The sequence below is a fragment of the Semicossyphus pulcher genome, unplaced genomic scaffold, assembly GCF_022749685.1.
Source record: "Semicossyphus pulcher isolate SPU_LCO1_2020_fin unplaced genomic scaffold, fSemPul1.0.p SCAF_12, whole genome shotgun sequence".
Classification (NCBI taxonomy): domain Eukaryota; kingdom Metazoa; phylum Chordata; class Actinopteri; order Labriformes; family Labridae; genus Semicossyphus; species Semicossyphus pulcher.
In genome coordinates this window covers 23,062,110-23,086,249 of record NW_027211626.1, presented here as the reverse complement: position 1 = coordinate 23,086,249, position 24,140 = coordinate 23,062,110, and the positions used below count along the sequence as shown (strand labels likewise).

The 24,140-nt window shown below is 39.2% G+C and overlaps 1 protein-coding gene across 1 annotated transcript; it reads right to left on the bottom strand.

The window, feature by feature from the left end:
- Positions 1-346: 346 nt before the first annotated feature.
- Positions 347-24,055, bottom strand: LOC138588850 (acetyl-coenzyme A synthetase 2-like, mitochondrial). Its single transcript, XM_069659095.1, has 15 exons — positions 24,038-24,055; positions 22,741-23,083; positions 18,639-18,735; positions 17,465-17,664; positions 16,326-16,501; positions 15,728-15,880; positions 13,794-13,941; positions 10,962-11,099; positions 10,602-10,694; positions 7,083-7,195; positions 4,331-4,457; positions 4,132-4,259; positions 2,165-2,228; positions 1,236-1,357; positions 347-1,083 (listed from the first exon to the last, which is right to left on the bottom strand). The coding sequence occupies exons 1-15, from the start codon at positions 24,053-24,055 to the stop codon at positions 907-909; spliced, it is 2,097 nt and encodes a 698-aa protein (XP_069515196.1). The 3' UTR covers positions 347-906.
- Between the last annotated feature and the right edge of the window lie 85 nt (positions 24,056-24,140).

Sequence of the window (24,140 nt, the reverse complement as noted above, 5' to 3'; positions counted from 1 at the left end):
GAGGTCATAAGTGCAACAATAAATAAACTTATGGGTTAAATACTTATTTATACAGTCTATGGTTGAATCAAAAAAAAAAACATCATCCATTTCATGTAATTAAATTATTTTCTTATTTGAAATAAATTTAATATATCAAACATAATGTATTTGTAACTTTGAAATATATATAAGTATAATACTGTTGCGAAAAATACATTAAATCAGTGTTTTAGTATTTTTATCAGTATCCTTCAATTAAAGTTAATGGCATATTTGTTTTAAATCCAATTATTCAAAAAGTTGTATTTTCCTTATTTTATCAGGACAAAAACAGAGATAACAGTGTTCATGTTTATCAGTGAAAGTTTATTGCTTGTGTTTTATCAGATCAAACGTCAATCAGATGCAAACTATTAGTATTGTCATAGTATCATCAGTAAAATCTGTTCCATTTTATAAACATTTAAGTTTTAAATAACCCTTCTGAGACAAAGGCAGATATCAAACTTGATTAAGATCATTTGGGGCTTAGGTTTTTCCTTGATTCTAAAATACTGTCTTGAAATCAGATCTAAAATGATTAAATAATTAAATCTTATAGTTAAAGTCTTTCTTACTATAAATAAAAACTACTGACTGTACAGATGTTAAAGTTGACTCAGTGCAAACATGTGGGACTCTTCATTCATGTCCTCATGATATCTACCTGTGATTTCAGCTCACAAGTTAAATTGTTTCAATGCATTTTTACATCTTGGGAGGAAAAAAAACAGGGATTGTGGGTAACCTGAACATTTCTAGCTCTACGTGAGGAGTGATGATATCATCTGTACATGCATGGCCCCGCCCACTTCCTCCCAAGATTAAAACTGCTTTGAAAGGGCTCACATAGGAAGTTCCTCTTCCACGCCACTGCTCCTTCTTTTACTGTCCTCCTTTCTGCTTCCTGTACAGCTTGTAGGCCTCAATGATCTCACTGACAACAGATGGATCGTCCAGAGTCGACACATCGCCGAGGTCGCCAGTGGTCTCCATGGCAACCTTTCTGAGGATCCGCCTCATGATCTTCCCGGAGCGAGTCTTTGGCAGCCGCTTCACCACCTGACAGACAAACAGGTAAGAAACAACCTGGACAGGAGATGACCTCCTGAATGTGCTTAGTTACTTTCAACCTGCTGTTCATGCTGATGTGAAGTCACTGTTTCAGGCATGGGATTTTGTTTCCATGGAAACCAGAATGGGCAGGGGCTTACCAGGAAATGCTCTGGGATGGCGTATTTGGCGATCTTTGTGGCCACGAGTTCTCTGAGCTGCTGAAGGACGATGGGGGGGTCATCAGCAATCTGTTCCTTCAGAACCACAAAGGCAAACGGTACTACACACGCACACACACACACACACACACACACACACACACAAGTGTTAAGTAAATCTGTTTTAGTGGCTATAATCAAAATGGTTACTTCATTCGAGACAGAGAGAGAAAGAAAGAGAGGAAGAGAGAAAGAAAGAAACACAGAAGATATGAAAAAGAAACAAACAAAAAGAAAGAAAGAGGAAAGAAGGGGAAAAAGGAAGAAAGAAAGCAGGAAAGAAAGAAATAGCATAAGAAAGCAAAAAATGTATTTGTTAAGTTCTTCACATGAGGAAATCAGTTTGAACTGTTGCATTTGTTCTTCTTCATGTTGCTGAGAATCTGGAAGATTCATGTACAACTGTCATATAAGAATAAATAAGTATCTGAGCCTTTAGTTTGACTTGAAAAAGACCTCTAACTGACCAGCAGGGGGCAGCAGAGGGACACAAATCAAACTTGCATCCTTTTTAGCACCCAATCAAACAAACACACAGATATAACATTTGCTGCTGAGGCTGAACTACAGATACGTTTTTAACAGTAATTAATTAAAAACTACTAGCCAAAGTATAGTGATGATAAATATTTTTATATTTGTTTATTAATAACTTAAACGTCTTTGTTTTCCATATTGACATATATGACTGCTTTCTAGAGAACAACAACCAGCCACCTCTGGACCATTATTTTGAAAGTTCTGAAAGTTTCATTTTGTATTCCTTCTCCTGCTGACCTGCTGACTAAACACCTGACCACCATGATACATATAAACAGCCAAAGAGGATGATGGGAGTTCAGATGTGTCACCTGTGTTTTAATCCTTACCTTCCCCCTTGATGTCATGTGGGAATCCAATCACTGCTGTTTCTGGAACAGCTGGATGTTCATCCTGCAACACAAACATCTACATCAGTTCATGTTCAGCAGAAAAGATAAAGAAAAATCTTTTTTAAAATTTAAGATAAACGGTCGCACAGTTTTCTTTTGATCTCATCTCACACCTCATTTCATATGCCAGCTATCACTTCAGGTGTAGAGTGTCATCTATCTATTACCTGTAAGTTTCATAATTTGTCTGTCAAAATCATTTTATATACACTGTATTAACTGTGAGCCACATGTCGGTTCAATTATTCTGGCTTACTCCAGCAGTATTTACCCAAAACAAACTGATTTTTGCTGTGATGTTATTGCAATAAATGGAGAGAATTGATAACGAAATAATACCACCATGGTAAATGGACTGTACTTATATAGCGCTTTGCTAGTCTTTGCGACCACTCAAAGCTGCTTTTACACTACATATCACATTCACCCATTCACACACACATTCACACACTCATGGCCAGAGATCAGAGTCACTGTTTTGATTACTTACGACTTGACTTCACAAAAAATGCATTACTTGAGACTCGACTTGGACTTGCAAGTTAATGACTCTGGACTTGACTTGCCTTAACTAAGGACCTGACGTGACTTGACTTGACATAACCTGTGACTTGACTTGACTTGACTTGACTTGCCCAAGAAAAAATGACCTGAGACTTGCTTGAGACTTGAGACTTACTTGGGACTTGAGCAAAGATGACTTGGTCACAACACTGCTGAGGGCAGAGGCTGCTACATAAAGTGCCCAACTGTCAATCAGTTATCACATTCAATTCAAAATGCAAGTTGGGGTTTAGTGCCCGAGGACACTTCAACATGTAGACTGAGGGATCTGGCGATTGAACCGCCAACCTTCTGATTGAAAAACGACCAACTCTACTGCTGAGCCACAGTCTACATACATGCTTTACAAGGTGTATGTGCAGGACAACAACACATTTTAAAATGCCTGTTTTTTAATGGAGGATGAATCATTTCTGATGTTGGTCAGGATGGCAGGAAAATCTTTATCTTTAATTTCTTACTTGCTTTCAAAGTTTCAACTTGCGGGAATACAAACGCCATTGTGTCTAGGTTTGTAACATCCCCCTGAGGTGCGCGGTAACTCTCTCATACTAGTGTGTTAGAAAATATATACAGAATATTGGTGTAATAAACATTGATTGCTGACATCTTGTTAGCTTTGACTCACATGACACTCTGCTAGAAAAACACTATTGTTGTTTGTGATTATCATGCAATAATTAACCTGAAACCGGTTGATTTTGTGGGGGGTTAGTGGTTGTGGTATCGTATCTTTGCATTGACTGGCATACTTGCCGATACCTGTTACCCCATTTTAGGCTGTGGAGGCCGATATTGATGCTGGTATTAGCAAACCTCAAGTCTGGAATAATTTAACTATTGCGTCCAGCTACTTGAGGCTGACCCAGTTTGATGAAATGTTAGTTTGTGTCAGTACCAGGATTTCTCTAATGGACACCAAGGTCCTGCTTTCTGTTTCAGCCACAGAGCACCTGTTAATCTGTCTCAACTGGGTGGCAGTTTCACTGTATCTAGTCATCTGATATCTGGGATCCTACCACAGTAAACCATAAAATCAACACATTTTGCTGTGATTTAATCGCGACACAGCATCATGTGAAATTCTCGTTTGAGTTTCAAAAAATTCAGTGCTACAAATCTGGAATGACGGCAAATGTAGATTTGCATGATTCTTGTCGTTGTGTTTGCACCGTTGCACTGACTTTGAACGTGACTGCGCCAAGCCAAAAAAATTAGCTTTACTTTTGTCTGAACACACCTTATTAATTTAATTGTGTGAATAATAAAAATAAACAATGAAGGTAAAACTATAACATAGATGTAATACTTTAATCCGAGTGATACTAAAGAAGTCCCACCAGAGCGTCCTCTATCTCTGCCGTCCCGAGACGATGGCCGCTGACATTGATGACATCGTCCATCCGGCCAGTGATCTGGTAATAACCGTCCTCTGACCGGTATGCTCCATCACCAGTAAAATAACAACCTGACAGAAAAAAGAAAACTCAGCTCACAGACTAATATCATGAAGCTGCAGTTGGTTTAATTTTCACTCACCAGGATACGGTTTGAAATATGCATCAACAAATCTCTGGTGGTCTCCATAGATGCCTCGAGCCATCCCCGGCCACGGCTGGCTGATACAAAGACCTCCACTGACAGAGTTACCAGACAGAGGCTCACCCTGATAATCACAAAACATAACAACAGTAAAAATATACTCAGCTAATACAGAATACATACAGACAAAACACCAGAGGTGGACACTAGCCGAGTACTGTAACACTGCAATACCTTACCTAAAAAACCTTGGCCACCAAACGTTTCTTAGTATTTAACAAAGTCGCAAAATTTCATATTTCACGCATTCATTAGATTTTTGATTATAAATATTAAGCCTCAGTTTGATAGTGTGATTTTACTAACTTCAATATTTTAGCTTTAACCTCAGTCTCTTAGCATAAAATATCATGACCTGGGACCTTTTAGATTTAGCTTGTTGGCATAAAAAATCATGACCTGTTGGCTTTAGCCTCGGTTTGATGGCAGGATACCATGACCTAGGACATGTTAGCTTAAGCCTCAGTAGCTTGGCTCAATATCATAAATGGGGACCTATTAGCTTTATCGTTTCTCTGTTAGCATGCTACAACTTGGGACCTGTTGGCCAGAGCCTCAGTCCAAATAGCATGTTATCATGATTGGGACCTGTTAGCTTTAGCCTCAGTTTGTTAGCATGATATTTTGAATTTGGACCGAGCTTAAGTCCCAGTCTGTAACCATTAATTTATGCCTTTTAACTCTTTAGCTTTAGCCTCAGTCAGCTTGCATCATATCATGATCTGGGACATGTTAGCTTTGCCTCAGTCCATTAGTGTGATTAGTGTGATTGACCTGTTAGTTTTAGCCTCAGGAAGCATGAGTAACAATAACACAAAGCACATATAATATAATATAATAATAATAATGTTACAGTGGTAATTCTGCGACAAACATACTTTTACTTTTGCTGATCATACTTTAATATGATAACACTTTTTCTTCTAATTGAAAGTTTTTTTATTGTTGAACAGTAAAAGTACTCTCATAACAGCAAACAGTTCAGTGATCTACCATCTCTAATGTCTGTTATCACATTTCCTCAGGAGCAAACTCAGTGTTATTGAGCCTAAATACTGTAGTTTTCCACACTGAGAGTGAGGCAAGTGTTAAGTGGTAGAAATTAAACCCTGCACAAACTGTCTATTAATCACATAAGGGCCGTATTCATCAGTGGTTACAGTGCAGTTAGTGTTAACTCTGAGAGGATTGTAATGAAAGTGATGTGACCCCGACCTCCTGTGAGGATGAAATACGAAACCGGAGGAGGCCTAATGTAATCTAATCTAGACTCAGTAACCAGTGAAGATGAAAAACCCTTGAACACCCGCAGATTACTGTTCTTTAACAGAGGGAGGGAAATGGGGAAACTAGCGGATAATTAATTTGGGGGAGCAGCGATCATCCCAACTGAGCCTGAAAGTCTGTTAATCAAAGCAAACATATGCTGCTGGACTGTTTTAATTGAAAGATTAAACTGAGAAAGAGTGAGAGGGTGTCATTCCAAGGCTCGTTTGACCCCTTACATCTAAAGGACAAGTAGGGTTAATGAGAAGCAGGGATTGATGGTAGATCATGTCTGAAGCGCATTGAGGAAACCACTTGGTCTCAAAGATCCTCGAAGTCATTTCAACAGTGTTCCTTCATTTAAGCATGTCATGTGTACTTCTATTATTTTCCTTTGTCAACAAATAACATATGCAGAGCCAAACCAACAACAACTAACAAGTGTTGTCTGTGCATCCAAAGTCTTCGGCTCAATTACTCTGGCGAAGAGGCTAAAGAGGTCAGGGCACCTCTGAGCAACTACCACAAAAAGGTGCAAAACAACCACAAAGAGATGCAAAATTGAGGAGAATTGAGATGTAAGGGACCACATTGTGACTCAAAATTAGCAACAAAAGGTTGCAAAACTACCTCAGAGACTTAAAATGACAACAAAGTGATGCATTATTGCCACAAAGAGCCACCACTAATGAGATGAAGAATGTCTTAAAAGACAACAAACAAAACATTGAAGGGACATGGAAAGATCTCAAAGAGACACAAAACAACTCCAAAAATATGCAAAATGGCTACGAAGAGAAGCAAAATGATGTCAAAGATATGCCAAATTACCAAATGTTGCAAAACAACACGCAGAAGGCACATGTAATTATTACAAAGAAACACAAAACTTCCACAAAAAACCTCTTATTACAGTGAAGCAACCACAGACAAAATCATCATCACAAAGACATGTAAAATAACTTCAAAGAGACAACGACAACAAAGAGTCTGTGAGCCATAGAGCTATATTATGGATACACTGGTGATTGTGCTTCCCTGACCTGTGGAGTCCCTCAGGGCTCAATTGTTGGACCTCTCATATTCTCCCTTTTGGTCAAGTGTAAGTCACCCTGGTCAAGTGTTTGTAAATAAACATTTTGCAGTTCAAACACACATAAACTTAGAGGGAAAGTTCAACCTTTTATAGAAAGAGACTCATGTCTAAACAGTTCATATGAAGCTACAGCCAGTAACTGGTTAGCTTTACATAAAGACTGGAAACGTGGGAAAAAAGCTAGCCATGTTTATCTGAACAAAAACTGAAGAGTATCAACCACAATTTGTAGTTTTAGAAGGAGTTATGTGACACTATTTCCTTCCTTTTTTGTAGACAGCATTTACAGTGTTAATTTGTGGTTGTGCGGCTTTGTGTTCAGGTCACCTTCTCTCCCATGAGAACTGGCTGGATTCCAAAAAATGGCCTCATGGCCATTGCTGGAACGATCGGCGCTCCATCTTCTGAAGGACGAGGGGCAATACAGACTCCACCGGTCTCTACAGGGAGATGAGGAAGAACATCCGCTATTATTTCATGTGAACGAAGAGGAAATAATAAATTCACAGACAGATTGGATTTTACTGTTAATTGTTGCAGTCGAGTGCAGCTTGGTTTATACATAAAATATTTGACGAGGTATTAACACAGACTGACCTTTCAGCCATTTGGAACTGTCTGAGAACTTTGCCTGTTTGTGATATGCATGGATATTTATTTTAAGTTCATGGTAATATTATATGTAAAGTGTGTTGAACAAGCAGTGGTGGGATCACACTTGATGAGAAAAAACAGCATGATAAAGACAGCTGACTTCTTAACCAAAGAAGCAGAGAAGACTTTAAGAAAATATGAGAAATAATACAGGGTTAGACTGGAGAGTATAGAAAGTGCTTTAAAGTAAATAATTAACTGTATGTAACTGTATGTAACTCAAATATATTAATTTACTTCACTTCTAAACCTTTCAATAAATAAATCCGCTACATCTGGCTGCCAGTAGAGGGCTTCAGATGTTGCTTCTCCATGCTGCTTTAATTTCCTTTAATTTCTTAATTTATTGGGGATTTTTCTCCTTTTAAGAGAAAGAAGCAGCTGGCAGAGAGTTTAAAGACTGATTTAAAAACAACACACACACACACACACACACTCAATACTCTGTGTCGTGATTGTCGAGGAATTAGGTCACACACACACACACACTGCTGTCAATGATCCTCGACTGTCTTGTCAGGGGGGGGTTTGAGGGGGTGGTGTTTGGAGTGTAAGTGTGTTGAGGATTTGATCTTAATTCATTTTCCACAGAGCTACAGATGTTCTGGTGCTAATCGTTCAAATTAGGGTTAAAGCTTCAGTAAAGAGAGAATCAGACGGACTTACAATCAGATCATCAGTCAGAACCACAAACAAGCTAACAAACAAGAAAAGAGACCACAATGAAACCACATGTGAGGCCTTATTCAGGATCTTTTTATGGGCCAAAGTACAAGTGATGGCAATTCTCAGTCATTCCCTGGACTATATGTTTACTACCATTAGCTAATATTATTGTAGCAGCTAGGAACGTGGTAAACATAAGATTTATGTGATGCTCTCTCTTCAGATTGGCTTTTAGTTACAAACACAAGGGAACTGAGTTGGATTCCGGAGCAGTTTGTTTAATTGTTTTGCCCAAATTTCACTGACTCGCCCCAAAATCTCCCATTATTCCAGTCTAGTCCAGTCGGATGATTGCATTCAAGGCAAGGCAATTTATTACAAAACACATTACCTAGAGAGGGTACATTCTGAAGTATTCAATTTACTGACCAAACACAGAGATATGGCGTCACCTTGGGCAATGTTTACAATGTTTACAGTCTGATTGACATTAGGTCTGGCAATATTAGTAATTAACCCTTGTCAGTGCATGCAAAATAAATTACATTTATAATCATACCCTATCAGTATCCAAGTATTTGTTTCTCAGATAAACCTAATTGCGTCCATGCCCTCCCTTCAAAAAGACAATCACTGGTTATAAATGAGATTGCAAATAATCTGATTCTATTCAACAGCTTGTTGGTACCAACCATAGACTGTATAAAAAGATGGACGACATGTAAGCTCCCTAAAAGTGAAGCCAAAACATTTCGAGCGCCCCCTGCTGACTGGCTGCAGTATAGGTCATAAAACCCGCCTCCTCCATGTTAAGGTGGGACATGAATCAAATTATAAAATCAAAATACATGCCAGAAAATTGTTTCTCAAACATGGTTTCTGTCATTATAGTTAGTTCTTATCATGCTGATTTACGTCCAAGTGTTAATTTTTCTAAAAAGTTCATTTTTAATTAGTTATTTGATGCTGTAAAAATTATGATTGACAGCTCTGTTGACAAATTCGGCTCCTGCAGCCGATCAGTTCTGGATTAGCAGAGTAGAGGATGATCCGTGAGAGAAAACGTAACTAGAACAATCACTACAGTCATTGAAGTTTCTGTACCTGTGAACGTTAACCTCAGACCAACACAGAGAAGCTGTTTTGCTGTTAAACACGCCGGCGTGCAGGATCTTTGCTGTTTTTTCGGTAAGTTAAGCGTGTGTTTTAGTTAGCGGTGGCTACGGCCGCTTCACCCGCCGATCTCTACTGCGCAATCTCTGGCTCTATATGACGTCACCTTCACAAGATGGCAGTGCCTATCGCAGGGGCTATTTAAGCATCACTTTTGTACAATGGAAGCAGATGGAGACACGTTGTCCATCCATATATACAGTCATTGGTACCAACCAGGGAAGCATGTTAGAAGCTGTTCCTTCTATAGTTGTACCCAATTTTCACTGTTTGCCCTTCATCCTCTCCCCTTGTTCCATTCCAATCCAGGTGGTTGCAGTAAAGCACTTCTAAGCTAGTTCTCTAACTGGACCGTGCTCTCTAAAAGGCTTCCCTCAAAGAGCAATAACTCGTCGCTAAAACATGGTAAACATTAGCATCATTGTGAGTATAAGGATGTTGACGTTAGCATTTAAGGCTGTTTCTGAAATTCCTCCCTATGAGCTCCAAGCTGCACTACACCGGGTTAGGATGTATGTAATCATTCAATTGGGTGCATAAATGTATCCAGATCATAGTACTATCACACGTTCCACATGATGTGCAGAATACTTCCTGATTGTAATCACACGATACAACATGTGATATTTTATAGTGTGGAAACAACTTAATGTTGTTTAAATCATAGTTTCCTGCTCACTATAAACTAGTGCACTATAAATATTTTATAGTGTACTGTACAAGTAAATGAGACATTTCAGCCAGAGACCTGTTAATAATCTACTTTGTAAGCCACTTTCTTGACTTTGATCTTTTATTGCGTCACTTTCGGGTGATCCCTATATCTTATTATAAGATTCTCCAAATGACACCAGATTTGGTGCAACCATTTGTAATGCGCACCTTATTCAACATGCCAAATTTGGTACATATACATCAATAGGTGGCCCTGTAACATGCTTTTGTTATAAGCTGTGGAGTACATGGATGTTTGGCCTACTGCCACAGTTCCTCTTGTGTAATATGGTTTCTGTTGTGTAAAAGCTGCTAATTGGATCCTGGCACACCACCTCCAGTCATCTGACCTGCAGTACTCTGGAATACCTTGGCTCTCTGGGTTTTGTAGTTTGATAATAAAACCTTATACGACTCTTGAAGCAAAAATTGTGTTTTATATCCTGTGAGGCTTTTTTGTGAGTCATCAGGAAGGAACAGATCACATGACAACAATCTGAAAATTTGGTACACCAAGGAACCGTCTGCAGGTCACTCATCATGTCATAGAGATAGCATCAATGTAGAAGTATGTGTGTGTGTGTGTGTGTGTGTGTGTGTGTGTGTGTGTGTGTGTGTGTGTGTGTATGTGTTTTTCACCTGTCTGCCACCATGTGTCCACTAAAGGACACCGTCCATCTCCAACCACACTGTGGAACCAGTGCCAGGCCTCGTGGTTAATGGGCTCTCCCACTGCAGACATACATACACACACACACACACACACACACACAAACAGTTAATGAGGTCAGTTAACATGTCTCTAATGTGGGTTATCAATAGACTGATTATTGCTCTCTGGCCTGTGTACAGATAATATTAGACATTGGCTAAAATCCCAGTCTGTGTCTGATAGCTGATGTGAGAATAAAGGCATAATAAAGTGTTGAATCGCATCTTATTTAAATGTCTGTTGTTATGAAATATGAAACAAGAGTCATTAATGATAACAAGTGCTACCTGAGCCGAGCGTCCTTAGAGATGAGCGGTCGTACTTCTTCACCCAGCTCTCATCGTACTTCAGCAGCAGACGCAGAGCTGTTGGAGCTCCATAAAACTGAGTGATCTTCAGACGCTGAACTGTCTCCCAGTACCTGCCTGAAGGGGCATGGACAGAGACATGTAAAAACATATGAAACAAACAATCTTTCTTTGTTGTGGTCATAAACTTATTGTATCTAACTACAGAAAGTGTATTTCAGTCCAAACATTGTGTTGGCACACCAGGGTCCCAGTACATTGTATCCTGCAAAAAAGCTGATCCTGAATCATGTCATACAGCAACAGAATTTGATGTCTTGCTGTGTGAGAGTCAGGTATGAAGTGTCACAGGTGGATTTTCAAACCAGAATGAGAGTCTAGCAGTCTGCATGAAAACCACTCTGGTAGGCTGTATGTAAACACGGGGGTAGTCTTTGTCTTCCCTTGTCCCTGTGCTAGTTCGTTGTCGTCTGTCCATGTCCATGCATCCTGTTATTCTCAGTAATCTCAGTGTTCCCTGGATTTTTCACCTTCTGTTTTATTTGGATTAGTTATTGCCTGTTTTGTTGGACCTTTGTACCCTTGAATTTTGTTTGCCTGCCCCCCTTGGATTCCTCACATGAGTAAGCCTTTTGTTTCACCTTCTGCCTTTTTGTTTAAATAAATTCTTATTTCAGTCTGCATCTGGGTCCTCAACCATTTGTTTAAACCCTAAGGCAATAACGTTACCGAACATGCTAAGGTTAGCCAACTAGCTCTAACATAACTACACTGCATGGATCTGGCATTATGCTTCATAACCAAAAGGCAAAATTACTCAATTACCAGCCAGATCAGCCACAGGAGTCTGCGTGAGTTAGCTGATGTTATCTACTCGACGGTGTTTTGCTACGTTGCCTAACTGGCAAATCGTCTGCGACAGCAGACAAGCTAATGGTAGCTTGTTGCCAGCTTATAGCTGGCTGGCTAACCTTGGCCCAGGCAGGTAATGGAATGATATTGGCTAATAGAAAACAATCGGTAGTTATACACATTGCTTTGTTCTGCTACATAATTTACAAAATCAACACCATTTGTTATGTTAGCTGGCGAAGTAATGTGTCAAGCTAGATAACTGACATACACACTCAGATAGTATTTTGGTAGTCATAACGTTAGCGAGCATGCTAGGGTTAGCCAACTAGCTCTAACACAAATACACTGTATGATGCCAGTATTGTGGTTCATAACCAAACGGTAGTGGCATAGAATGAGGTCTCGGCAGAGGTGTGAACGCGCAGATACGTCACATCCTCTTGTTTCCTGGAAAAACCATCCCGAGTGCTTTACATAAAAATCAGCCCACAGGTTGTTCGGGCCAGTGGAGGAAGTTAAGGAAGGTCTCGATTTATCAGTTCCTCTACTATCCCTCATTGGCAATAAAAAATGATATTTGATTGATGAATGTAAAACCTTACATATAGCCCCTTTAAGTAAGTCATTTGCCTTATTTAAGATTTAAGAGAAGAATTTTATGTTATGATTGAAGTGATTAAAGTAGTTTCTAAGAAGCACAATTAATATTTGACAAGTAAACAGACTGAGACTCTCAGTTATTTGTCTTCTCCTTTCCATTTCCCCAGCCTCCTAGACATGTCGACCCTTAGCCCCTGTTCTGTCACAACCAACCAACGACATAAAAGAGTTCAAGTTCAAGTCTCCATCACAGTGACAAAGGTCATGTCACCTGGTGGAGACTTCCTATCAAAAGAAACCTGAGGTGAGATAAATCGGCTCTGCTCTACAACTGAAGGTAATAAACCAACAATGACAACATTAATGAGTAACCAAACACTGGTAAGAGGCCACTAAAACTGAGACTACACTCCCTCTGTTCATTCATTACGCTACTAAAACTCCATACTGCAGGACATGAATGTTTAATGACACCTGAGAAGAGAGGATGAGTCACTTTAACACTGAAGGCCACCTGTAGGCTCAGCCATGCCTTAAGCAACAATGGAGAAAAGTTGAATCAAAGTTATCTTGTGAGCTAAAGCACATGAATAGACTCATCGTAAAACTGCTAACAAAATTACACACTTATCAGTCATCTCAACAACAAAAGCTTTTCTTCAAAGACTGACAAGAGACACCTCCAAAAAGCTTGTTTCCACTACAGGAACTTTCCCAGAGGAGGTTCAGAGTAACTGGTGACTTTCACACCTGACATCTTTGGTTCGTTACTTAAAGTAGGACGTAATATAGAAAGCAAACCAAAAAGCACAGCCAGGCAGCAAGGTTCTGCACTCTCCAAGCAGAAGAGGAACCTTAAGTGAGTGAGTGGTTGAACACATGAGCTAATGCAGCATTGACAACCACCATCTTTAAAACCTTTCACATATGCACTGCAGTCCTGAAACAATGTTACCCGGATAGGCTGCATGTGAGAAGGAATATCTCTTACCCCTTTCCCACCAAAATTTGCATGTTGACGCAGATTTTTCAGACCCGGGAAGACCTGCTTATAAATACCGATTGTCTCTTTTCCCATTGCCAGTGAAGTATACTCCTTTTGGTCTCTAAATTCACATATCTTCTTTATAACTTTTTTTTGATCATGAAATTCCCAACACACAACAAACTCCAGCCACACAATTCTCCGTCTTGCTTGTGTTGTTGTACGCTGAGTTGCTATATCAGCCGTTTGCTATTAAGAGTGTGAATGTAAACAGAATAAAGGCCCTCAAGTTTATATTTTTCTCAGGGGAATCCTGAGAACTGTTTGGTCTGAAAACTCCTATTAAAAGTGTTTGTTGTTCTGGACCTTACCTGGGTTTGGGTAAACAGGTGTGCTCTCAAACAGGACAGTGGTGGCGCCGTTACAGAGCGGGCCGTACACAACATAGCTGTGTCCCGTTATCCAGCCGACATCCGCCACGCAGCCGAACACATCACCGTCCCGGTAGTCAAACACGTACTGAGGACAAAACGTGAAGGTTAATGCTATTTTTAAATCATTCTAGTGCAGGTTGACCTCAGCTTTCTGATTCTGTCGTGGTACTGCAGAACTACATTTCCCAGAAGTCTATGTCGCTGTAAATATACATGTAGTAGAACTTAGTAGAACCTGTAGTAGAGCGATATAAATCCTTGGCTATCGGTAGGTGCCGCTCAAAAGTGGAAGGCCACTATCAGACTGACACACCAGTACCGCCCATGTTCCAACTCCATGATGCATATGAAAATGTACGTGGTCTTGCTTTACATTTGCTGCCATAGATACATAATTATTTTGTCTTTATTGACAACAAAAGCGCAACATAGTGATATAAATACAGGATATACGTCCATCTTTAATGTGTATTGAAAGTGTGGTTGTTTGGTACGTCCGTGATGGCAGAACAGTAATTTCATAGCCATATCCTTGCCAATGTAACCAGTGAGCTCGTAGCAAAGCTTATCTCAGCTAATTATTGTTAGCCAAGCCACCATAGCCAGTCAGAGTACCTCCTTTACTTTATAACCCAGGTTTGAACAGTGCTATATAAGTAAAGGTTTTCTTTGTTTCTTGCATGTTATATTTTTACTATTAATTCTCCTTAGGGAATATTTTACAAGTTTGAAATTTGCCACTGAGACCACTGAGATGTCTTATAGTCAATAATGACTTTGAAAAGGAGAGAGTTCTTGTTTTATTCAGGTTCATCCAACGCTCCCTTAACGAGGATGCTTAAACGATGGAAAACAAAAACAACTCCTCAAATATTCTATTGTCATTTTACAAAAGGGTTGCACTTGTGTACATTTACTTTACTTGCACATTTCTGTCTTAAGATATTTTATACTTCAATTCAGCTACATTTCAGAGGTAAACATTGTACTTTTTACTCAAGCTAGTCAACGGTCACCAAGTAAGCTCCTGCAGAGAAAAGAACTGTGTGATGAGTCGTCTCTGTAGACTTCCTGTTAACTGTTTAGTGGAAAATGAGTGAGTAAATGGGTTTGCCTGTTTAGTGTTAGGAATGTGGAGTTGTTTTGATCAGAAACAAATAGCTGAAGAGTCAATGTAAGGCTCCTAGCAACACCACCTCTCACCCTCTCTCTCTGTGTGTGGCAGTGTTTCTCGCCCTGGCTCGGACCCAGCTGTCCTTGTCTTTTTCAGATAAAGCAGCTTTTGTTTTGTTGTTTCATCCAAACAAGCAACGAGCCAAACCCCCCCGAACCCTGAGCCAATAAGCTGCTTTAGAAATTAGCACTGATAAATATTTGGCAGTGATGGAGTGGTGGGGGGGTTATTATGGTTTATGTTTTTATTCAATTATCATCATAAACATCATGTCAATCCCTGCAAACACACATGCAGAGAAAGCAGATGTTTCTGCTTGTCAGTCAGAAAAAAGCTAATTTGAAGCTTTCAGAGGCAGATTTGGCCGCAGGGCTGCGTCCTCCTCGTGCTCCTCGGAGCTCTGAGGACACAGCAGCGTTTCTGTTCGGCCTGTTGTGTAACTGCTTTCCTTTGTCTTCATTTCCTCATTAAAACACCAAAACACGCCCTGAATCACAGAGACAAACAGCTCTGAGGTTAAATGAGGAAGCTCATGAAGTGGTGATTGAGTTTACTTCCAACCAACTATTTATTTAAAATGAAAAATCTCAACATTTTCAAAACTTAAATCTAATATTTCAATTCTAAAGTCATCCTACACACTACCTGTCTCTCTAAAGTTAATCTGACGAATGTTTGGATAAAAACAGCTCAGTACCTGGTGCGTGAGTGAGGTGTACAGCAGGTATCCAGCCTGCGTGTGGACGATGCCTTTTGGTTTCCCGGTGCTGCCGGAAGTGTAGAGAAGAAACAGCAGATCTTCACTGTCCAGAGGCTCTGCGGGACAGACTGCAGACTGACGGGACATCACCTGCAAGATACAACATCCAACTGTACTACTACTAATGATTATAATACTACTACGACAGCAACAATTACTACTACTACTACCACCACTACTGCTTTTACTAGTAGTAGTAGTACTACAGGACAGACTGCTGTCTGGTGGGACATCACCTGCAAGATAACACATCCAACTGTATTGCTTCTCCTGATAATACTGCTACTACTACTATTACACGACAGACTGCAGACTGAGGGGAAAGCACATATCTAAAAATACTAAACTGTACTGATACTACTACTAATGCTATTACTGCTACTATTCCACCTGTCATACAGCACGCTGATCAATTATAGCAAGCTTCAATAAGTCAGGTATCATGACTTGCTCAGGTGAGTGCATCAGGTGTGAACACTAGCTTAGTGGACCTGTTTTGTAAATCAGTTGTTTGGATCAGGTGTGTTGTTCAGACCTCCTCCAGGGGGACGTCCAGCTCTCCCATGGCAGCAGGTGTTTCCGTCCTCTGAGAGACGAACACATGTTGGACAGTGGGGCAGCTCTTCACTGCTGCGTCCACAGTCGGCTTTAGAGGAATGCATCGGCCGCCTCGCACACCTTCGTTACAGGTGACCACAGCTTTACACTGAGCTGTTGACACAAGACACACCTTTTTAATTAATGTACACTTTGACCTTTTAACCTCGTCTTCACATTTATTATTTTATTTTATCTCCAACAAAGTCATATTGCCTAACAGCTGACTGTCCTGGTTCCCCTGCATTAACTCTGCTGCACTCCCTTTTATGCTCTGCTTCTCCTGCTGCTCAGCTGGCCATGGAAATACCATGTTTGGGTTTGTAGTCAAAGACTGTTTCCAAAACACAGAAGACCTTGAGCAGCGAGTCTGACCTCGAGATCTGCTTAAGCTAACAAACACTGAGAGCTGCAGCTCAGTTTACATCTGCAGTGAGTTGAAGAGCTGAGCAGGTAGCGCAAGTATAAATGCAATTGCAGAGAATAAACTACGTCACAAAACAATTTTAGCAATGGAGACATACAGGACATAAATAGCGGTTGAGTCCTATTACACACAATCCTACAGTCCTCTCCCAAGTTGTATGTAAGTTGTCTTAAAATTATTGCAATTCATGCAACAGAAGAGTTGTTTCTGTGGTGTTACATTATGCAGCAGGTAGTTCTGAAATTACGCAACCAAAATCAGAGTCTGCAGCCATGCTAACAGCTCTGTGTACTGCGACAGTGCTAACCTCAGCTAAATGCTAACATCAGATGCCCAAAATTGCAACGCAAACAGACCATATTCAGCATCTTAGTTAAGCCTGTAAGCATGCTAACATTTGCTTATAAATACTGATCACAAAGTTGTCAAAGTACAACTGAGGCTGATGGAAATGTCATTAGTTCCACAAGTTTGATCCAAAAACCAAAACTAGGAGGTAAAGGAGGCCAAAAGTTTTGAACAGCTGCAGCTGCAGTTCCCTTCAAGTCCACTAGAGGTAGAACCAAAAAACCCTGACTGTGTTGAAGTGAATATGAAAACCCCTGTTATAATTTCAGTTAGAATGAAGGCTTTGGTGGAGGATGACTCACCGTCCTGGATCCTGCCTGCCAGAGCCTCTGAGCTGAAGCCCGCAAACACCACAGTGTGTACCGCCCCGATACGGGCACACGCCAACATGGCTGCGACCGCCAGCGGTGACACCGGCATGTAAATGGCAACCCTGTCCCCCTTTTGGATGCCATGGCTTTTGAGGGTGTTGGCAAGGCGGCAGGTTGTCTCAAGCAGCTCTCTGTTGGACAGACAACAGAACACCAAGGTTGATGAGGATTAGGATGATGATGATGATGTTGTTCTTCATTTAAAATCAGTCTCTAAGGTCCTCTGACCTCTGATCAGGATTTGCTGGTTGTTCCAAAACCAAAACTTTCCTACATTGAAGGACTCTTTATGACATTCAAAAGCAAACAAGACTATCAGTGAAAAGTATTATTTCTATATAGCAATTTTTCAGTCATCACTACCACCGGGTCAGTGTCAGAGGAGGCAATTAACAACAGAGCTGCCCAAAGTTCCATTGTTCATATTTTAAGAGGCAAAGATTCACAGTGAGTGATATGTTTCACTGTTAAAATAAGGAAGGTTGAGCTTTTTCTTCAGAAACATACTGTACGCACTAACAGGACAGGATCAGCAAAGAGATAATAGGTACCACTTTGTCCACAGTGGTCGTCAAAATCAACAAAAAGAGAAAAGTTCTTCAAGGAAGATCTGTTGATAAAGCAGCACAGACCTGCTTTAGTGATATTTCTATTTGCCTCTATTTATTGCTCTGCTATGGTGTTTTTATTACTTCTTAATTCTGTATTTACATCGCCCTCCTGGTACGATTTTTATTTGAAAATATCTCCAGTGTCCAGTGTTATTAAAGGAAGCTTAACAGGCATAGAAAAGACACAATGCAAGCTGAATTTCTTTTTTTTTTTACTGAAAGAGATAACTTCATAACAACACACTATAGTGATAAGATAATAAGTATCACCTGCATATAGGGAAGCTACAGCTAACTATAGGACAGCATGTTACGTTGATAAGATAAAGGTCAGTATCATCTGCGTAGAGGGAGTATACAGTTGACAATAGGACATCACAATCTGTTGATAAGGAAGAGTTCAGTATAATGTGCATTAAGGGAGGATACAAGGAACTTATTACAGAGCAGATCTCTATCTGTGATGCAGATTAGATGTTTGCAGATGCTCATACCTGTATGTGACCTTCACCTCAGTGCCAGGCTCGTCTCTTTCCCAGATTAGAGCCACTCGGTCTGGATTTTTCTCAACATGGACGTCCAGACAGTTTACTGACAGAGCGACACACACACACACACACACACACACACAAAAAATTCAGATTCAGAAGTGTTTGGTGTTCAGGACAAAGTCAATGTGGGTTTAAGTCAAGCATTTTCCAACCTTAATAAACATGCTCCATGTGAAGAAGACCTTCCAAACTTTTAACTTACATAAAAGCAAAAAAACAACTCACTTACATTTTGTCAGGATGATAATGTACTTGCGTGACTTCAAACATTTCCTTTCAAACAGTATTTAAGTATTAATATTTATCTGTAATGCTCATTTCTACATTCTGTTTATTTGTTTGTTTTAATACTCTAAAACTGAGCATATGTTTAAGGGTTTGTAGCCAACATGCCAAGCAGACTGATATTTCACAGACCAAACCTAATAATAATAGAAAGTAATTCTCAATATAATGTTTAGTTGCATTACTTCACTGAAAGTGAAACCATGGATCCCCAAATGAAGATTCAGCAGAGCTCTTTTCCTCCCAGTTTCAGGTATGCAGAAACTATCAAGTGCTTAATAAAAATGTTTGGAATAAAGCTGTTTCTGTTTATTTACCCTCAGTGACCCAGTAGAAAGCAAACTGAGCCTGTTGGTCAGCAAAAGATTTGTCTTTAAATGACCCTGGTCTTTCCAATTTTGTGCAGAAATTATCCCCTCTCTCTGGTGATTATTAATGCAGTATTGTTGAGTGGAAAAGTACCGTAAACACACGTCATCATATCAGTGGTGTTGAAACTGACACTGATCCTGATGGAAACTGTCTTCATTTAGACTGTGATTGAAAATTAATCCAGAAATGGATTTAGGGCTGAAGATCCTGTTTTTTGTCTCACGCAGCAGGTTTACAAAATAATTTATGTAACAAGAGAAAATCAGATCAGATCAGATACAATACAAGTAATCCAGCTGTCGTTATTGGAATATTATTGGATTATCATCAGAGACAGAAAAACAACAGTAGAGGATAAAAACACTCACCCTTCATACACAGTCTCTATATACTAACAGTCTCTATATATACGGACAGTCTCTATGGACAGTCTCTTTACTGACAGTATCAATATACTGACAGTCTCTCCATATAAGGACAGTATCTATATAATGACAGTCTCTATACATACAGATAGTCTCTATGGACAGTCTCTATGTACTGACAGTCTATATAATGACAGTCTCTATATACTGACAGTCTTTATATATACGAAGAGTATCTATATACTGACAGTCTTTATATATATGGACAGTATCTATATATACAGACAGTCTCAATGGATAGTCTCTATATACTGACAGTCTTTATATATACGAAGAGTATCTATATTATGATAGTCTCTATATATACGGACAGTCTCTATATATACAGACAGTATCTACATACTGACAGTATCTATATACTGACAGTCTTTATATATACTGACAGTCTCTATACAGACAGTCTCTATGGACAGTCTTTTGTCAACAATAGGACATCACAATATGTTGATAAGGAAGCGTTTAGTATAATAAAGTTAGCCCTTATAAAGTCTCTTTATATTGACAGTCTCTATATATACTGGCAGTCAATCAATTTATATACTGAAACTCTTTATAAACCGACAGTGTGTCTATATACTAGTGTCCATATAGTGTCTACATACGCCAAGCAGCCATAACATTATGACCACTGACAGGTCGAGTGTTTTCAGGTCGATGTAATGGCTGATCGGTGTATACTATCGGTGTCTATACATACCTCTACAACCTCATACAGATCTCTATACACTGGCCTGACCTTATATTACAATGTTACAATTTCATTTGTCCAAAGAGACTTACATTTGAGATTTGATACAACACAAGCAACGATCAAGACAGGAGGGAACAAAGTCATTAAGTGCAAACAAACAGCTTCAAGTGCGATTGGACACAGGTGTACACACGAGCAGCAACTGGGAGCCAGTGGAGGGATACGAACAGTGGAGTGACATTCTGTTTTGGGTTGGTTGAAGACCAGTCGCGCATGCTGCGTTCTGGATCATCTGCAGAGGTTTGAATGTGCATGCAGGGAGGCCTGCCAGTAGGGAGTTGCAGTTGTCAATGCGTGCAAACCTTATATATAAAAGTCTCTATGTAACTAACAGTCTTTACTGACATACTTCGTGTTGGGGCTGTACTGAGCTGCATTATAGTCAGAGGTGTTTCTAATACTCTGGCCCCCTCCTGTATGTAAATAGGGAGGACAAAAAAATAGAGACACATCTCAATATAATGTAGTTCAGTACAACACCACCTTTAACTGTGGCCTCAGTAATAAACAAAATTGAATTTACACACTTCTGACTCTCAACGAAACAAAAGTCAACAAAAACTAAACTTCATAAGCAGAATCCATGGCAGTGCTGTTGTATTGAACTGCATTAGATTGTTCTGGTGTACCTAATGAAGAGGCCAATGAGTGTATATATAGTTCTACTGATGGGAAATAAGTTTTTCCTTGAAAGAACTGCTCCATTAAACCAAGATAAATGCCCAATTATTCAATCATTATTGGAAACTTAAAACAGTCTCTAAGAACTCGGTTTCGCTCTTGTTGGGAGGACCTTACTTTTCAGTTACTTTACATTTAGACTTTGAATGTATCTTTTTCTTTGGATTTGCACTTATTTTTCAAGTTTCATTGAGTGTTGTCATCCATTTTTCCTGTATTTGTTGTCATAGTGATTGTTTATCTACAACCCAGCAGAGACCTGAGCTCTGGAGGAAGCAGCTCCTCACTCATAGATGGATGAATGTGGATTGTAATACCAAAGAATACAGCAAACGCCGCAGGCTTCATCAAAGGGCCAATTCAATAACTCATTCAGCAAAAAAGGGGCTTAACAGACATTTAATTAATTAAATATCTAGGGGCCATGTCCTTAATACACATTGCATACATCATTTCCATATTTAGGTCTTTGGCTTACTTGAATAAAGTTGTTTAGTAGAGGTGTATTCCTGAGTTTTATTAGTGAAACAGAAATTTAGCAACGGTCATTACTTTGAGGTAATTGCTTTTAATTATGTCATTACATACCTGACCCTGCATAGTACTACTGGTCCATACCTGAGTTTATGGTTGTTATTTTTAATATTCATCTATTCCACGTAAATTAAACACAATATACTCAGTGTCTATATTTATAACAATTAACTAATTATATTTACTAAAGTAGGACTGCTGGTATTTCTGCCTTATGTACTTGTGCTCCAAATATTGTACTTTTACTCCACTATATTTATTATACAACTAAAGTTACAGTCCAATTAAAAAATTACATACAATCAAAGGATCAGCTTTTTAACATATAATGCTGATTAAACATAGAAGCATTGAGGTAATAATATCCACCTCTTCCAACATTAAAGTGCTGCTTATATGTAAATGCAACGCTAATTATGATTTAGTGCTATAATTACATACTCTGCACTATTAAGTACTTAAATTTTATACTTTCAGAACATTTAGCTGATTATACCTACATGCTTCAACTTTTTTGAATGCAGGACTTTAACTTGTAATTTTGTCTCTTTTAAGTGTGGTACTTTTACTAAAATAAACGGGAGTTCTTCAAACAATCTATCTTTTCTTTTTATTGAAGCTTTTTATCCCTTTGACTTTAAATAGACTTTAAAACTATAGCCTATAAAGAGGCTGAAGTACCCTAATACAAATGATGACTGCAGTAAGGTTACGTAAACACACTTCCTTCCAAGTTCCTTAAATTAAATTAAATGATTGTTACAAACATATTAGCGTGATTTTATCGATAAATGACGTCATGAAGCAGGAAAACGTCTCTCGTCAGTAGGATTAGGAGTAGCCTAACTGACAACCTGTGGATTCATTGGGAAGCCTACCGGCAAGTTTATTGATAACCCGACAACTTATTGATTTAGACAGTTTATTGATAACCGGACAGTTTGTTGATTGGGACCGTTTATTGATAACCGGATAGTTTTATCTGATCATCTCTCACCGGACACATTGAGCTTCCCTCCCAGGAACCAGCTGATCTTCCCGCTGCTGAGCTCGCAGTCCCGGACCCGGTAGAACGGTTCCACCCAGCGGAGTCGGTCAGCGGCGGCGGATCCCCAGAAATGATCCGGATCAGTAACCGAGAGTCGGTACAGCTCCCCGTGGGACAGCCGGGACAGCTGGGAGCTCCAGGTGCCCGGTTGAAGTGTTGGAGGAAGGGAGGACAGAAACCTGTGTTGTCCCTGTGTTGTCCTGGTCTGACCCGGTCCCGGGGTCCTGCAGTGGCTCAGGAGGGTCTTGAGGAGTCTGGTCCCCCTGCTGCTGGGAGCAGCCATGTTGATCCTCTGCGTCAAGAACTGTGACTGCCACACCTCAACACACACACCACCTCTCTCCACTACTCTCTCTCCCAGGTGCGCTCAGGTGTGCAGGTATGGAGGAACTTTGGGGCCAAAATCCGTCACTTGACTTCAAGGCAATGATAAAAGTTGCACAGAATTAAAGAGTTGTGATCAATTTGTTTTTTCTTTTTCATAAAAAATACTTACAAAGTTCACACATTTAATGTAATTTAATTGTAAGATACAGAACATTTCTGACATACTTAATTTTAACAATTTTTTCATTTGAATTTTTTTAAAGCCTTTTTTTTTTATCTTAATTGACACAATTTTTATTTTCTTATTTACCTCATTTTGTTTTTGTTGTCTCAAAATATTGATTTAATAGTTAATTTTACATTTTTTTAACATAAAAAGAAATGTTATTGACCTTTTATTGTCTTTATGTTATTAATAACATGTTCATTGTCAGCCTTTTCCACATTCTTGTCTTCTGGATTGTCTTGCAGGTGTTGAGAATATTTTTAAAACCATACTGTTATCAGTGACTTCTTTTTGATGTTTGGAACATTATATTTAGTTTATTTAAATCCATGTGAGTTACAGGAAAATTAATTTTTAAAACATTTAATTCTAGGCAAACCTAAATTATACTTTATTATAAGCCCTCATAAATATTGTATTTATTCACATGAAAGAAATCTAAATTAAAATAAAAAAAAATGGAAAAACTTCCACACCTGAATGGGGGGGAAAAAAAGATTGGAAAAAAAATTGAAACATGATCAGCTCTGCCAGCTGCTGCCACCTGTAGGTCAGATCAGAAACTGCACACTGAAGATCAAATCTGGATCAATACGTTTGATCAGTTAGATATCTGTACATATTTCCTTCTAAATTTAAAATTTAATATGTTTTAATGAAGCTGAACTCCACTCAGTGTACTCCATAACTAACTTCAGCTGATGAAGACATTGTGGCATGGTTGAAGCTCTGGAACAAGCCATTAAGTAACTATTGTTTGTGAGGTCATAAATGAAAAATATAGTATAACATATTA

What these genes read in the sequence shown, in the direction of transcription:
- LOC138588850 (XM_069659095.1), bottom strand. An exon ending in ACCTGTTTACCCAAACCCAG is followed by an intron (nt 11,100 to 13,793) that starts GTAAGGTCCAGA and finishes ATGCCCCTTCAG; the next exon opens with GCAGGTACTGGGAGACAGTT. An exon ending in CAGAGATAGAGGACGCTCTG is followed by an intron (nt 2,229 to 4,131) that starts GTGGGACTTCTT and finishes TTTGTGTTGCAG; the next exon opens with GATGAACATCCAGCTGTTCC.